Source organism: Chelmon rostratus, chromosome 9, assembly GCF_017976325.1.
Source record: "Chelmon rostratus isolate fCheRos1 chromosome 9, fCheRos1.pri, whole genome shotgun sequence".
In the NCBI taxonomy this organism is placed as follows: domain Eukaryota; kingdom Metazoa; phylum Chordata; class Actinopteri; order Chaetodontiformes; family Chaetodontidae; genus Chelmon; species Chelmon rostratus.
In genome coordinates, this window is record NC_055666.1 from 20,858,867 (window position 1) to 20,876,308 (window position 17,442).

The 17,442-nt window shown below is 41.6% G+C and overlaps 1 protein-coding gene across 1 annotated transcript in view; it reads right to left on the reverse strand.

The window, feature by feature from the left end:
- Positions 1-7,179: 7,179 nt before the first annotated feature.
- rab28 (RAB28, member RAS oncogene family) overlaps positions 7,180-17,442 on the reverse strand; it is a 30,451-nt gene continuing 20,188 nt past the window's right edge. Inside the window, exons 5-7 of the mRNA XM_041944300.1 lie at positions 13,440-13,543; positions 13,281-13,358; positions 7,180-8,833 (exon numbers count right to left, since the gene is read on the reverse strand). Of these exons, the coding sequence (XP_041800234.1) occupies positions 8,741-8,833; positions 13,281-13,358; positions 13,440-13,543 (275 nt within the window). The 3' untranslated portion in view covers positions 7,180-8,740. The remainder of the gene's footprint in view (positions 8,834-13,280; positions 13,359-13,439; positions 13,544-17,442) is intronic.

The following is a 17,442-nucleotide window of genomic DNA, read 5'->3' on the forward strand; positions in this document are numbered from 1 at the left end:
AAACAGGCTAAACAGCCAATAAAAGCATGAGCCCATCTTTGGCGCAAGTCATGACAAAAGCAGCCCTTAAATCAGACGTGAACAGCTCTGCCTTGTTCATAACGCAGCCTGTCTAGAAACTCCACATCTAGCATGTTTGTGAGGGTGAAGCTCCGAGGCAGTCCAGCACCTTTGTTTCCATCAATAATTTCCTCTCCTCGGCCGATGACCCAGGCTGGTTTTGATTAACAGCGCTGTGTACTATAAGTGAGACCTGCAGGGCTTGTGACGCTGTGATGGATACTCTGAAAAAAGTCACACCATCCAGGTTTTCCACACTGCCCACATTGTGTTGGACAGAGAAAGGAATTCTAACGTCACCTCACATTATATCAATGCTTCCGTGCTTCTCAATATGAGGCAGCTACTTTTTCCAGCACACAATTTTCGTTACTGGCAAACCAGTGAGAGAACATTGTCTGTTACCACGAGAAATGACCCACTGTCTCAGCACATTTCTCTCAAACGTTTCAAGAAAAATCCCTTGATTTAAACTTTTCGGTGCGGCTCTGTATCGTGCCAGTCCCACATTTGACCATATATTGTTGTTGGCTGGACCAGCAGGGTGGTGTTGTGATTGGTGTCACAGTCCCTCAGCCAGAGGGCCTGGGCTCAATTCGCCTTGACAGCCAAAATCCACCCTGCTGAGGTGCCCTTCAGCAAGATTTCCGAGCAGCTACGGGGATGCAGCTCTGAAGAGATGCAGTTCAGACTGACATTAATCTTGACAAGACTCCGACACAAAAAAAAAGAAGCACAGTTGTCCGGCAGAAAAACTGAATCTGGCTCAACTAGCGGGGCGCTACATGCAGCACACAGCCTGGTAGTTGACTTTGTAACGTGAACACTGTGTTTCTACTGTTTACAGACGATGTGAAGAAAGACAAAATGATTTCTGCTGTGATGACTTTCCAGAGTTGTAAAATCCGGTCTCAGAGTATTGCAAACCACTGTGCAGCGTCCTGGCATCTGATAAGCCTTCAAACTCATAAATCTAACACTCAAACTGGACCTCCAGGATCATAATTCATTGTCTCACTGGTACCTGAAGCAACACACTCCCATCGATGTCCTTTCCCGACACATTAGGGGCTCTGGGGGGAAAATGAGCACATCTTGGACGCCTCACAACGTCCCAACAAAAAGTCTCATCTGTTTCTCCAACAGTCATCCAGCGGAGCACATAGAGGCGGCAAATGAATGACACCTGTCACCTCCTGCACACTCACCGTCTTCCTGCTGACTGAGAGGGAAAGAGACTCACCTTCACTTTCAAGTGGTGACAGTTGCACCAGTAAACATTGGTTGTTGGTGCCGTCAGATGGAACAGTGCAGATGATCGCTGGATGATAACTGACGAACATCACGCAAGTCCAGAAGCTGATTGTTCGTGTCCAGCTTGTAGTCTGCCACGTCTCTCAGCCAAGTTTACTTAACTGTTCCTAAAATATTTGTTTCATCCATCAAATATTGAGCAAAAATCATCAACTTTTGCTTATTTTCATGCTCACTTCAGATAAATGTAGCGTTTCATTTCTTGTCTTTTTCTGGCCTGAGAATCCAGCCTGTCAGCCTGTTAAACGCTTTCTAATCCCTTTGGATAACACGAGCCGTCAAGCTAAAAATAAAAGTCGTTTTATTTGATTCCTGAAAAGTTGACATTGTGGAGGTTCACTGATGATATGCACCTTCTGTACACGGCATGAAGCATGTCATTTCCAAAGACACCTGGTGGAACAATTCATATTCCTGCGCCTTTTGTTCAGAGGAAAGAGAGACCACACATTTTCAACACATTTCAACTGAATTTCTCTTTTCAAGCCGCCGTCCCAGGAGAGAAATGAACACCTGAAGCAGTCAGTCATGGATGTCAGTAAACATTGTCCTGCGTAACATGCCATCTTCACACACTGTTGTCTCTCCACTGAGGCCTGACTCATTTTTGAGGCTCCACACTGAATGAATTTTCCAGTCAAATATGGAGCAAAAGTTCCACTCTGTCGCACGTTAAATGGGACATAATTTGAGGTGCAGATCAACATGGAATTAGCATACTTCCACAAATCCAGAAGGGATATGTCCTCTGTAATTAGCAATAATGCTCAATTCATTGTGGCCGTGACCATTTTTTCTCCACAGGGGCACTTACTTAATCCCCAGCCATGCTTTCCCACCTCAAGAAATGCCACAGTGGAACGTCTACATTTATATTAACACTCTTCAGCGCCTCAAAGCGCCGCAGCATCTCCGAAGCAGTCTTTTGAAAAGCCTCAGAGTGTCATCTTTGGATAAATGCTACTTTCAGTGGGCTGCAATGAATAGCACTTAAAAAACTGAATAGCTCTCGTATCAGGTTTTGCATCCAAAGTATTTTGGGGAACAATGAAGGAGGAATCACAAAGCAGAAGAGACAGAGAGGAGCAGAGTTGAGTAATGACCTTGTAATCTGCCTCCCTGCTTATATTTTCACCGTGCTTATCAACTCTTTTATCTATATTTATCTTCTAACAGATGCAGTAAGTGGTGACACCCAACTCTGGTCCCACCCAGTAACCGTCTCTTTGTTGGAGGATGGCACCGGCTGAATTCAGGTGCTGAGAAGAGGGTAAGTGCTCCAGTGTTGGATGGTTACTGCCATTTTTACATGATGATATCATTGTGTCAGAGCAGATCCTTTATCAAACACATGATCTATACGGGCCTGCAAGTCAGGAGAGGTCTCAATTATCAGCTCTGAAAAGGCCAAGGTCATTCATCATCTGCTTTTGGGACGAGACGAGAGAGCTTTCCGTATGACGTGCGCACAATGTAGCGAGTCTGCCAGTGCCACCGTACGTCAGTGAGGCTGAGCTGGGTGGCAGAAGCTTGGAAAATGGGTTATATCTCTCAACGCAGAATCTCAAACACACCAGCAAATTAGAAAATATAAAAGTATTCAGACTGTCCAGCGGGAGCTCTGTTTCTCTGTTTGAAACACTTTCATTCACTCATTAGCAATATCACAGGTAAAGTTAAATAAAACCCTGCAGACAGGGAGGGAGGGTTTTAACAACTGCCATGTCATTTGAGTATAAAAATACTAAGCAGCTGTAAGTGTGAAAAGTAGCTCTGAAGAGGATACAGCTTGAAGACAGCAGACGTAGTACACATGAAGCATCTCTAAATAGAAAACATCCATAGAAATGTACTGTTGATCAGTATGTTCTGAGCCTGCACCTCAGGGTTATTAATTAATGTGACAATTGCTTTCTTTATTCATTCTTTAGTTTATAAAATATCAAAGAAACAGTGAGTTGCTCACTAATTTCATTCAATCACTTCAGCCCTTTTCTAATCACTGGTAGTTTTCCCACAACATGGCTTCATACGCTAATTCTGTGTTTCACCGTTGCCTCCTTACAGCACCAGAGCTCCACCAGAGGCATCAAATTTACAACTCAACTTTATGTATAGAATATCATTTTATATAGACATGCAGCCCAAAGTGACCCACATACCAACACTGAAACAACACAGACAAAAAAAAAAGAGAAGAAAAAATCCAACAATAAAATGATTTTTAAAAATTCACTAAATAAAAGTCAATAGAAAAAAAGTAAAATAAACAGCAGGGATAGAAATTGTGTAAAAACCAGCGACTGAAACTGAAAAACTAAAGCTGTAACATTACTCTAATTAAAAACCAGATTAAGAAAATAGGTCTTTGTAATACCAGAGGCAGCAACTTCCACAGTTTAGGGGCATAAAAACAGAAGGAACTCTCTCTGTACTTTATGAGACACAGAAGGAACATTTAAAAGAAAAAAGATGGAGGATCGTAGTGATCTGCCAGCAACATTAAATGAAAGGAAATCACTGCTCGCTGAGAAAGGTCATTTAAAGTTTTTAACAGATACAGGTAGCCAGTGCAGTGTCTTCGGCAGGGAGGTCATGTGATCCATTTCCCTTGTTTTTAGTGAGGACACTGGCTGCAGTTTTCCTGTCGACTTTTTAGGTAATCAGTAAAGTAGTCTCACCTTTCTGGGCTAGAAAAGGTCTGACTTTGATGATATTCCTAAAATGAAAAACTGATGTTTTAATGACCTCGTTAAAATGAGAATTCAAATTTAAATCACTAAATCACTCCCAAGTTTAGCTAAGCTAAGTTTAGGTTAGCTGCGTGCTCAGACCTTCAGGCACTGATCTGTTTTTCTCTTGCTGCTTTGGGTCCCATTAAAAGAATCTCATTTAGTTTTAAGCAGATTTGTGAAGTTTAAAAGCAGTCGGAGCTGCTGTCCCACACGTTTCAGTGGACGTTTTAACATTCAATGTGTGGACACATTCTGTTTTTGTCTTGACTTCGGGTCACCAGCACAATCAGTGTAGTGAATTTAGTGAGATGCAAACTTTTCAGAGACACCAAAGCTAAAAGCAGTGAGTATTTAATTATCTAAAGATAGATTTTCAGCGGTCTGTTCCTTAAACTGCAGATCAAAGTTAATCAGTCTGGTGTTGCAAGATCGATCAGAATTTCTTATCTCAACACCACCTGATTTTTGTGTTTTCGACTAAATGAATATCACATGGCCTATAAAGAGACTGTTATTGCTCTCTCATCGCTCCCCTTCCCTCTGCATCTAAAATATGATACAAGAGCTATTCAGTTTTAAGTGCTATTCATTACAGCCCACTGAAAATAGCATTCATCCATGGCCTCCACAGAGAGAAAGACTTTCAGTTTTCTGTCCCCGCGCCTCTTTTTCAGAATCTCTGCTTTTACTGGCAGGTCTTCTCACCAGACCAGCGGACTATAAATATGACCCCTCTGAATGCCCACATCCTTGCCCCTAAAATAAATCATGTGCCTTTCAGCCGGAGCAAACACACAGCACCTACCAGGACTGTCTACACAGGCTGCAGCCTGCAAACGAGACACGCACAGTTCTCAGATCACAATCTAACACACATCCTTGTGTGTACACACACACACTAAGGGACACCCACAGACAACAGAGGAGGACAATCCTCTGAAGTACCCTGGGAACTGAGCAGTGCTGGCTCACCTCAGGCTCTGAATAACTGGATACCAGCTCTGGCCCAGCGTAGGCCCTGCCTTGCCTGTCACTCGTCTTGCTGCTGGCTGGCCCAGTATACTGTAACAGAGAATAGGAGGCAGTGTGGGGACAAGGGGGACTGGAGCTCATCAGAGGGGTTGACTCAGTCCTGCCTACTCCCTCAACGCTGTGGGTCTGGCACTCTGCACAGGTGGAAAACGGAAGAGGGTGAGTGGGTAATCATGAGGGTGTTGGCCCCCATTCTGCCCACACAAAAAAAGCACAACCCACAACTATGGCCCTCTTACCAGCCTGTCGTGTGTGGTTTTTTGAGACTGTCATCACACAGTTTCAAGCAGAGCAATGAGAAACGCAGACGGGGAGGAAGAGGAAAGAGAAATACAAAACAGCAGGACTCGTACCCACTGAATTCAAGTAAATACAGGCTGAAAGCTCCGCGAAGAGGCGAAGACCTTCAGAGGGAAGAAGTGTTTTGGTTTCATGGTGGACCAAAAATTTATTCTGAGACTACAAAGTCGTGAGCAAAATTTAATGTGTCACGGCGGTTAACTAAATATGAACAAATACATCGTACAGTTTGTCTGTTTACTTCTGCATCTTCGCCGGTATGTGTACCCAAATGGAGAGTGAGCAAACACCAAAAACCAACTGACACACAAAATGATTCACATGGCGCGACTGAGGAAGCAGGCCGACAAATTCATTTTGACGCTAACTCGACCTTGACTCTTACCAATCTGTCAAAAGCCTCACCCCTCTCTGGCATTATCCGCACAGCGATATTCTTTCCTTCCGTCTTTAGAGGAACGTCAGTGTTGTGAGCGTCTAAGCTGGAAACGGGGCCGCGGTTGTTTTCTTTGCAAAAGCACCTGTCTAAACAGCAGCAAAGCCAAGGGCAAGTCTCGCCTGTCAGCGTTGGTGACAGCTCCGGACAAAAATTCAGCAGAGACAATTCCTAAGACGTCCACTCAAGCGAAACAATGCACGTGTGCTGGAATGACCCCAGCTGTGCTGCCTCACTCTCCATTAAGTCTCAGTGTTGTTTGCAGTGGCTCTGCAACAGACAGACAGGGACAATTAACAACACCTAGAGGAAGATAAAATGCAAGATATTCGCGGATAGATGCAGTCTTTGTTTCGTCTCTGTGGTTTCGAATGCACATAATCCTCCTAAACACACCCGCGGTTTCAGTGACATTGACTCAGCGAAAAAAGAAAAAGAAGCTAAACCCAAAACCAGAACCCTCTTACAGTTGTGTGACAGCAACAAAAGGTTGGACTATTTAAGTGATTAATTAATACAGCTTACAACCATTTATAAAGCCGTTTGTATCATCTGTCCAGAGTGGATTTAGGGGCTGTTTCAGAGAAGATTTACTGAACAAAGACCAGGTGGCTCATTAGCTACCAGAGACTTAAGTTAGTCTGTATGGAGGGGATCTCTGGGGTGGTCAAGTTTCAGTCCTTATGCTTAAATTTCAACACATGGATCCTTAATCTGTAATGTCCTCATCAGCTTTAGCCCCGTCGCCATCATCTGCCGCTCATATGAGCCTCCGGGGCCTGTTCCAATAGGTTTGTGTTAGCAACGTGGAGTGAAAAATTGCAGTGAAACCAAGGCCCAAATGTGGTAATAAGATAACAAAGGCTGAGTAATGAGAGGGCTTGAACACATTCATAGAGCTCGTATTTTGGTAAAACTATACTACTCAAACTTAACATAATTTGCTAATTCAGGGCTTTTGAAGGACTCACCAAATTATATTTTAATACCACAGAATGAAAAGTGATTTCACAGGAATTCCAACCAAAGTATTAAAGTCTGATGGAAAACCTGAAGGGATGACATGGCCTGGAATGATTTATCATTATATCACGTTTTTCAGTACTTCCCAGCAGTAGAAAACAATTATTCCCTGAAGATATAATTAAATAAACTAATGTGACCTGGACCCGTATAAGCAGCAGACAATGGATGGATTAACCAAATGAAATTTATTTATGTAGGGGTTCTGAAGACTTCTAAAGATCTGCATACTCTGTAATTTAAAGAAATGAATAATTCCATGAAGAAAGTTTTCCATGTAGCATTTTTATTTAGAAACACAAAACTGTGTCGCTGTAAGAGGTCAACTAAACATTCACTTTAAACTGTACATTCTTGTTTTTTGAAGCGTACATTTTCTTTACATGATCAGAATTTACAGGATGCATTCTGATCATTTCTAATCAATGAAAGGAGCTTTGAAATGGAGCGGAGGTTGCCTTTATTGTACAAACACATATTTGAACATATGGCAGATATTTCAGTAGGTGGACACAACATTAAAACCCATCATGCCAACATGTACTATCATGTAGAAACAAGTCTAACAAAACTGGTTAAACGGACAGTATCTCGGCTGTCTCTAACAATACACACTGTCAAACAGGCTCTTAAAATGTGGTCAAAATGAAGATCCTATGAAGCATTTCATGCCTCATAGCCATTCTTCAATGCAAACTTCTGTTCTATAACGGACAGTTGAATAAGGCTATGTGGAGACCTCTACTTAAATGTTGTACATCATTCACTTCAGGTCACACTCAGCTTGACTCTCAGCTACTTCCTTCCTGAGTCATATTCATCGATCAACACTTTATCAACCCGGCATCTGAACTGTCCTCTAACAGGACGAACCCAGGAATGTCACATGATGTGAAAATGTAAAGCTAAATGATCAAAATGCAAATGAAGACTGTAGAAGAAGAAACGTGTGGAGAACGGAGATGCTATTTGAATATAATCTGAAGAACAAAGAATATAAAATGCAAATCCTGATTTAAGATTGCAAAATTGAAATATTTCTATGGAAAAAAACAGTACACAGTTCACATCACAGCACTGCTAGTGTGAGCCTCTAATTGGCAAATTGAAAACAGATTCATTTTACTACAGCATTTTAATGCCTATTTCCCTCCTGTTTAACTGAGGAGCACCACAGACATGAAAGAATATCACAAACAAACATATGAGAGAGCGTTTGGGTTCACCTCCCTGTTTATGTCCCATTAACTCTTACACTGATCCACTTTGCAGTTGTAGGGACAGAGATTGGACAGGTGTTGATGGTGTTATCTTCAGAAATATACTGGAGCTTATCTAATCATTGAAACAAACCTACCTAACAGCAATGGCAGAGGAAAATATACTGTACTTATATATAAAAATATCTGAAATGACCAAAGTGATTGATTACAGCAGTTGTCTTTCTCCTTCAAACAACCAGCGTCATTCTAACACATAAATCAAGCAATCGCTCAAATATATTTATTTAAGATGAATCATAGAAATAAAATGATAGCTGCGTGTAAACTTGAAAAAGTGGAGGTCCCGTTTGCTTTTTTGGTGAACCGCCCAAAAAAATCGCTCCTGCTAAATATCCAAACTACAGGCCAAGGCCTCGAAACCACGCAGTCTGTTCTTCATCTCACCCATACAACTGACACACAGGAATACAGAGAACACACCCTGAACACATTTCATCCAGTCACCCCAAAAATCCTGAAAGAGAAATACTGACTGAAGACAATTTTACATTTTTAAGTGTGTGTGTTTGTGTTTGTGTGTGTGTGTGTGTGTGTGTGTGTGTGTGTGTTGGACGGGGTCACTGCACCACACACATGGAGCTGCGAGGGGGGTTGACTGTCCTGGCCACGGTGTCCTGACTGTAGTTCACGATGTCTGCTTTCACCACACGCTGAGAAGGTGGAAAGACAGATAAACACACATAGAATTAAAAAGCTCCACTGAAGCCACAGATACATTTTACAGCTTAACAAGGATTTCTAGAGAGTGAGAACATGTGCTTTAAATACACTGAAATAAAGCCTTCAATCTGAAGAATATTTACTTTATTAAAGCAATAGTTCAGGAATAGACATTTTGGGAAGTACTTTCTTGCTTTCTTGCAGAGATTTCGATGAGAAGATCGACACTGCTCTCATGTCTGTACGCTAAATATGAAGCTACAGCCAGCAGTGGGTTAGCTTAGCTTAGCATAAATAATGGAAACAGAGGGAAACAGCTAGCCTGGCTCTGTCCAAAGGTAACAAAGTCCATCTATCGACATCTCTAAGCCTCACTTATTAACATAAACTTAAGTGTAAAAACTACAAGTTGCAGTTTTTCAGGAGGTTATGTGCCAGAATATTTGCCAGGCAACTAGCAGAGACTCCAAGATGTGTTTGTGCTGAGCTAAGCTAACCAGCTGCAGGCTGAACCTTCATATGTAATGCGCAGCCATAGAGTGGCATCAACCTTCTCGTCGTCGAATTAAAGCAAATAAAACATGTTTTCCAAAAAGATCCCTTTAACATTTATTAGTACATGGCTCGAAATCCATGCAATGATTCAACACACTGGTTCAAAGCCGGTCATGAGGCAGCTCAACTCACATATAGCTTAGATTCCTACGACACTTTAGTAAAAATACTGTCAACTCTATGATAAGACAACAACAGAGGAGGTGTGATGAGGTTCTATTAGTCTGATGTGTTTCTCTACATCCTCTATCACAGGCACCAAATACATCCACCATGACTGTGATATTTACTACGACTACAAAGCAACTGTTTTGCTTTCTAAAGTCTATGACAGATCTACTGAATATATCTGTGTAACTGCAGAGACATACTTCCAACTATTGAACAGAACATATTTTGCTTTGCTGGTTGTTCTCTTGTCTAATTGGTCCTTCATCCTGTGGGTAGTCCACCAGCTCAGCCTTCACAATCCTCTGAGCAGTGTCACCACGTCACAACAGTGGAGAGACGGAGGTAAGCGAAACGACAAGGACCAAGGCATGGGAGAGGATGATGAGAGGATGAAGAGTGAGATGAACAGAGAAGCCAAGTAGGGTGAGTGCAGTGAATAGGAAAGGATGGGGAGAAGGGCATGGAGTGAGAGAAATCATAAGAAATGTAAGAAACAGGCAAAAAAAGTGACATCAATGTGTACAGATAGCAAGAAAAGCCAAGCCAACAAAGTGTGGGTTGTGAAAAATCCATCTTTAAGCCAGAATTACTGATGTAAAATTGAACAATGACCCAAAAATCTCTTGTTGAAAAAAAGGAAACATCATTAAATAATGTAAATTAGGGCTGTAATGTACAATTCTCATTCTCACTATTGTTTAAATCCAATTTTTTTCAATTAATTGTTAAAAATCATGAAAAACGCCCGTCACAATGTCCCAGAGCTCCATGCAATGGTTTTGTCTGACCAACAGCCCAAACCCCCTAAATAATCAGTTTATCGTGTAAGAAAAAATTGCAAAACTCAGCTTTGACAAGAAGAATCCAGGACATGTTTTTGCTTGATACGTATTTTTTAACAATTATTACAATTATCTATCTACTAACACATTAATCGACTACTTGTTTTGGCAACACAGTAAATACTTTGCAGCTTCCTCTGCTACTGTCCATTCATAAATGATCATCGATAGAACCAACGAAGAAATAAAGGTTGTTGTCAAGTTGTGCTTGATGTAAATCCCTCATCATTAAAAGGGGGGGATTTGCAAATATAAAGCAACCTGTATTTGTGCCTCTGTGTTCTCTAGCTGCTTTACCCAATTTTTCTGACCAGTGTGCAGCAACTCCAGCTACTTTATGAGCATTATGAAGCTGTACTATAAGTTCTGACTGTTGGAATATTCCATTTGGGCAGCTGTTAAGTTTTAGGAATCCCTCAGATTGGGCCTGAGTGGGAATTCATGTTTGTATTAGCCGACGTTCGCTCTCAGCAGTGCTGGAATCTTTGCTGTATAACCACCGAAGAACAGACCACATGGCTGAATAGCAGGCCCTGGTTGGCTGTCTGATTAACGAGCTGCCGAAGCCCGGTGTCGGAGTCAGTGAGTGATCCGTGGCCTCGCTATCTGATCCGACAGACAGAGGACCATGACGGAGAGGGCTGCCAGGCAGATATAATACTGTCAGGGGTTGTGACCCTCATGTTCGGCTCTCTAAAGCTGACAGCTGATAATGAGGCTTTGCTGGCCCCACGGCAAGACCCAGAGCTATGACCTGCTCAGAGCCTCATCTCTGTCTCCATGACACAAACTCCATGTGTCATATCTCCAACATTATAAACATTATTGTCTTTTAAGAATGAGTTTGACCTCACAGAATACCTTTCTGTAGACCAAACTGGAACTGAGTCAATTAGTCAATGAAGAGAAGTTTAGTCTGCAACTATTTTAATGATGTCAAAGGCCGTTTAGTTTTAGCTAACTAAAGTAAAACTTGATTTTACATCATTTTAAAGTGAGTATCTTCAGGTGTTGGACTGTTGCTTAAAACTTTTGAGCAGGTCGTCTTGGGCTCTGTGATTAGCAATCGTACATTTTGTAGATCAAACCAGAAACTGATTGGGAAAACTGTCAGATTAATCAATCATGAAAATAATACTTGACTGCAGACAACACAATGCATGTGTTTGAAATCTATTTATCATCATCATTTTTGTTGTTGTAGAACTTCTACATATATTGATGAGGAAAAAGAAAACAAATAAGTCTCTCACGCAGTCATGGAAATTAAAATACAGCCACCTAATCACATTTTAGAAGTGTACAGGTACTGAACTGTAAGTCTTCATTTCACATGTATTTTAGGGTTCATTAGATACGTTGGCTGAGCACAAAAAAGTAATCTTTCCTCCTGCAATGAGCTTTGGCCACCATAATGAGGTCATTACCTTACTGTTGGGACGCTGTGTAAAGCATACATAAAACAAAAATAAATGGATTAGCAAATGATCACAGTCTGATCATTTGCTAATCCTTTTTCACACATACTCAATTGAAAGCAGTGCAAAGATAATATAGTTAATGTTTGACCTCATCAACTTCACTGATTTTTGTAAATTTATGCTCATTCTGAATCTGATGCAGCAACACGTTTCAAACAAGTTGGGACAGGAGAAACAAAAGACTGGGAAAGTTGTGGAACGCTCCAAAAACACCTGTTTGGATCATTCCACAGGTAAACAGGCTTATTGGTAACAGGTGATCGTATCATGATTGGGTATGAAAGGGGCATCCTGGAAAAGTTCAGTTGTTCACCATGTTGTGAGACATGTGATTGTATAAAGGCTATTACTGCATGTGCATTAGAGATTACATAAACTCTTCATAAACACAGATCATTTACAAATGATTGCATTCTGTTTTTATTCACGTTTTACACAGCGTCCAACTTCTTTGTAATTGGGCTTGTTAGATTTAAAAAAAGCACTTAACACTGTCAAGTATTTCTGTCAACTAGCTGTAGCCTTCTTCCATGAAGAGCCAATTGTATCTAGCTGCTCACACTGCTTGATTAACCTGGATTAAAACACTCAGCTTTATTGACAGAGTTATCAAGGGAGGGCAGGAAGAAGAAAGTAGATGGACAGCTCCATTAGCCGATAGTCATTTTCAGTTAGTCAGCAGAAGTGTTAGTGATGGGAGAGGGGCTTGAGAATCTGGCCTGTCCTTCCCTTCTCTGAGGGCCCTGACCTCTCTGTAGCCCCCAGGCTCATCAACCACTACCCAGCCAGTGTGGCTCCAACCGGCCATATCAGACCCAGGATTAATGCCTGTGGGGGACGTGACCTTGTAAATCCTACAGCTGCCAACACCGGGCACCTTGGTCTGGCTGGCAGGCTGAGATGCTGTTTTGGCCCAAAACGGTGGGAGATAAACCAAATAAATCAGCCAGCCAAACCTAACCTTCTCACCCCTACAACTGCCTACCTTTAACCCCTGACTTCACGCACTAATGTGGTCAATGTGGGTCTATTTACAGATGGGCAGTGTCAGTGGCAGGTAGACCATCGCAGGAGGCAGACGTAACAAACTTGTGTTTACATATCAAAAGGTCCTTTACAGTGTGTGGTGACCTCCACTAACCTAACACACTCACTCTGACCTCCCTTAGGTTCAGGAGTAGCATTACACATACTGCTAGCAGAGAAGACCCCATAAATATCGCCAGCTACTTTTACTTTTTTACCAAGCAATTATAAATTCATGAACAATGTGATCTCTCCACAGTGGCTGGCTTATTGCAGTTAGGAGCAAAATGCATTTGAAGTGTGGCTTGTGTAGACATATTTCTGACATTTCAGAGAGAAACCTTGATGCGGTTATGGCTCACCTGGGACTGCTCTATTTCTGCTTTGTTTAGCTTTACACCAAGAATCTCAGCAGCCACTCTCTGGAAACAAAGGTACACCTGGAGAAAGAGGCAACAAGTGAGATAGAAAAATGTGGGTCCACATTTTTACTGTGACTTAATGAATCAGCTGATACTAACCGAGTCCCCTGTCTTGGCCGATACAAACTGACTGATGAGGCCATTCTCTTGGCAGAAACGCTGGTGTTTGTCAGCCTTCACTGTCCTCATGTGCTCCAGGTCGACTGTGGACGAAACACAGCATGACGTGAGAAAACTTACAAAAGATAGATAGATTTATACGGTGGTTATGTAGCACTCATGCAGGGTTAACTGTCACGTATCTGAACATAAACAGAAAAGATAACTGTTTACACTTGAGTTAAGATGGAAGGGGATCTGCCTAGTGTACAAGAATAGTGCACATAAAGGCACGTGAAAACAAAGCATAATTCAGTTGTTATGTTGCTTTCAAACCCAGCTGCGATCTACTAACTGTTGTATTTTTTAATTTATGGAGGGATGCATTTCAGGGAGTTTGAGAGTGGAAATGATCAATTCAGTAGCCCCGAGCCTCCATTCCCGGCTGGTATTAAAGCTTGATCTGACACATTCCTCAGTGTAAGCCTAGTACAGTTGAACCCTGAAGCCACGAACCTCTATTTGACCCGAAACAGACAAACCAGCCCAGCTGTGGAGAAATGCTTAAGAAACAATGCGTGAATGACCGAAGTCTTGAGGCTACACTCACAGTGAGAGTGTAGATGGAGAAAACAGTTTGACTTATGAGTGTGCCGGCCTCTAAGGTGGGCACGCAGGCCCAAGAACTGGGACTGTCACCTTCATGCTGATTTACTGTGAGCACACAATGACAGCACCTTCCTTTTTAGCTATTGTGATGTGCATCTGACTCCTGTGCAGTGATACTAGGCGCTTTGCTTCTCTCCTTCCTCAATAAGGGGTCATGCTAGGGTCGATGAGGAAGGTCACCCGGGGGTCTTGCTGCTGAAAGCAATAGCTTTGCTCTTTATTTCTGGCTTTGTGCAGAAAGGCGGCAACGCCCGGTATCTGGTGCATACATGTCTATGGTAGCTGGAGGAGGTCGGGCTACTGTACGGTGTTGCATTTCTCTCGTCCCCCCGAGTTTTACTCTTTGTGTGAGGTTTCATTGAAGTTGTCAAGGATTTACCCCGTTCTCATGCCCCTTAGTGTGTGTGTGTGTGTGTGTGTGTGTGTATGGAAGGGAGGGGGATAAAGCCAGAAGCAGGGAAAGAGAGAGACAGATACATAGCAAGTAAGAAATGTAAACACTGCACTAATCTCATATTATTAAATCTCAGTAAGTCATATGACCCAAAAATGTTAAAGGCCAAAAAAAAAAAAAGAAAAACATTTGGAAGGAATCATTTTAGACTAAAACGAATATTACCGTCATCATAAGTGACATATAAACACAAACCTTTCTGGGCAAGGGCAGACACTTTTACAACTACTCAATGTCCAGGGCAGACTGTCATGTCTGTGCCTGTGCATAAACATAGCTGTCTCATAGGCGTCAGCAGGTTATTAATTCCAGTCATTAACAGCAGAGGTACCCAGCATGCTACTTGAAGTAAACACTGCTAATCCTTTGGATCCTGCACACTTGGGAAAGGTTATCAATCATGTGTCACAGTCAGATTAGCCAACATTAACATAGTGGCTCAGGAGCTGAGGAAGGCACGTTACTGTAAGTGAAAAAGGTGTACAAGTGAGTGACTTCTCTGAAATTTGCCTGTAGGTATGTACCGTGTATCAAGGCGAGGGGCTTTTATAACTAGGTCACAGAGAAAATTCTGAATTTCCATTTTCTTCTTAACACTTAAGGTTAAAGTGCTCAAAAAATTTAACAACAATTCAATGACTTTTAATTCAATTGGTCAAACTTTACAATCATATGATGATTGAAAGTCTCAGAACATCAACGAAATAGACCTTGTGGTGAGATTACTTTGTCAACATCTATTCTAATAGATAACTATACCGATATGCATAAAAACACAATCCTAATATTTGTGGATGTTCGTTTACATTTCATCATTTGTGAACAAATACGTAGCTCCATTTAGTCACAAAATAATACTGTAGGTCGGCCTACGTTCTCACACAAAAGAATTTTGCAGCATGTGGCATCTGTCTGTAAACTAAAGACTAATCCCACAGTTTTAGTGTTTTGCTTCATTTTTCTCCCTAATGTACCCATTTCTACTTATCAGGTCAAAACAATCTTCCTCTGATGATCTGGTTTCCCTCTGTTTCTGTCAAACTGTACATCAGCTTAACAACCCCTAGGAAGTGACTGCAAACACGAAATAAACTGTTTAGGCCTCCGAGTGCATAGAGATAGTGGAAGGGATCATCACTCGTCAAGAGCGATGGCCCTCCCTCGCTCTGGTCACCATCAGTGTTTATTTAAAAGGTCTGCCTGTCATTGTGGTGAATTACTAGACAACTGTTATAGATTAATATCTGGCGAATAAATTAGGCTTTTACCGTAAATAACTGGTTTGTTACTGCGGTGACCTATTACATAAATGGGAACGCAACCAAATGAGAAGAAAATATGGATGTTCTCCACAAGTTAGTGTCTGTGGGGATGTCAGCTTAGCTCCTCCATGGAAAGAATCCTCTCACTGGCAAACCTGATCATCCTGAAACCAGACAGACTTGGAGAGGTTTTTTATGTCACTAAAACACTTTAAATTAGTAAGGAGGTTGGATTTTGGTTGGACAGAGCTGCCTAAAGCATGCTTTTAAACCAATACTCCTGCTACATCACCTTCTCCGAAAAGAAGGCAACCAACTGCCAATGACTGAAATGAAAAAAGTAAAAAACTATTAAAAATAAGTATGTTAATGAGTACCCCGGTTGTTGTGCATACAAACACCTTATCATGGTTTGGAGAAACCTGGATATGTTAGCTGGAGTACTCCTGGATACTGTGGCATGTAAACACCTCATCCAAGTTTCTGAACATTCTCTGTTGGTGGACAAATGAGTGACTGAGATATTGAGGAATCAAGACACACCTGCAAACACATGATCAGAAACTCGGATACAGTTTAACCAGGTCTCTCATGTTCCATGTACCAAATAAGATCAATACCAGGATAAGACTAGAAACCAGGATACTAATACGCATGGAAGCGTACTCTATGTAACTTTTGAAGGAAGCAATATCATGTTCTTCCTCTTAAAGATGAAAACACACTTCACCTTAGTTCAGCAGTGGTGGTTGGTGTAAGAGCCTCACTTGATCTGTATAACCAGCTGATATTGGTGGCTAATGAAAGCTACTGTTAGCAAACTTGAGGTAGGTATTGCTTTATAATGGACATTACTGAGTCAGTTTGCTGACTATATTACTCTTTTGTCCCACAATTGCGTCTTTATTTAAACAGGGACAATGCACAAAAACATTAAACTTATAAAAAACAAGGAGAGATCGCACTTTCTCGTTTCAACTGAAGTAAAGTAACAGACCTGTTTCATATCTTTTGCAAAGTAACTGCCACTGTGGCCATAAGTGACAATTACTGGATAATTCTAAACCATAGTGTTGGCCACCATAAGCAACTGGTTTTTATTGACAAATACAAGTTTACATTTCAAGATTTGTGCTATTTCTTCTTTTAGAAAGTTACACTCTCACTTTGAAGCAGAAAATTTACACCAAAAGCAAAAACTTGCTGGCAACGTACCTTTAATTTCCAGACACATTCTATTGTTATTCTTATTGACACAGTAACAGGCCAAATGTGGACAATGTGAGAATTCAAGGGTGGATTTTTTCACCAACACATGTTGCCAAGGCAAAACAATAAGCTAATAGCTCCACATCGGCTCAACAGCCTGAAATCCTACACTGCACTGTGTGATCCTCAGTGGGCTTTTAAAAACTGTGCTGTGATAACAGAGACACCTACTTACTGTTCTACCGAGTCGGCTGCTGGGGACCAATTGGAACAGTTTACCCAGCGAGCAACAGCCAGAGAATAAGCTTGACATAACACAGTTAATTGCCGGCAGCCTCGTTTTAAACTAAACAGCAGTTGGTGCAGTGGGGAGTGTGAGGGCTGAGGGTGGAATGTGTGAACTGCATAC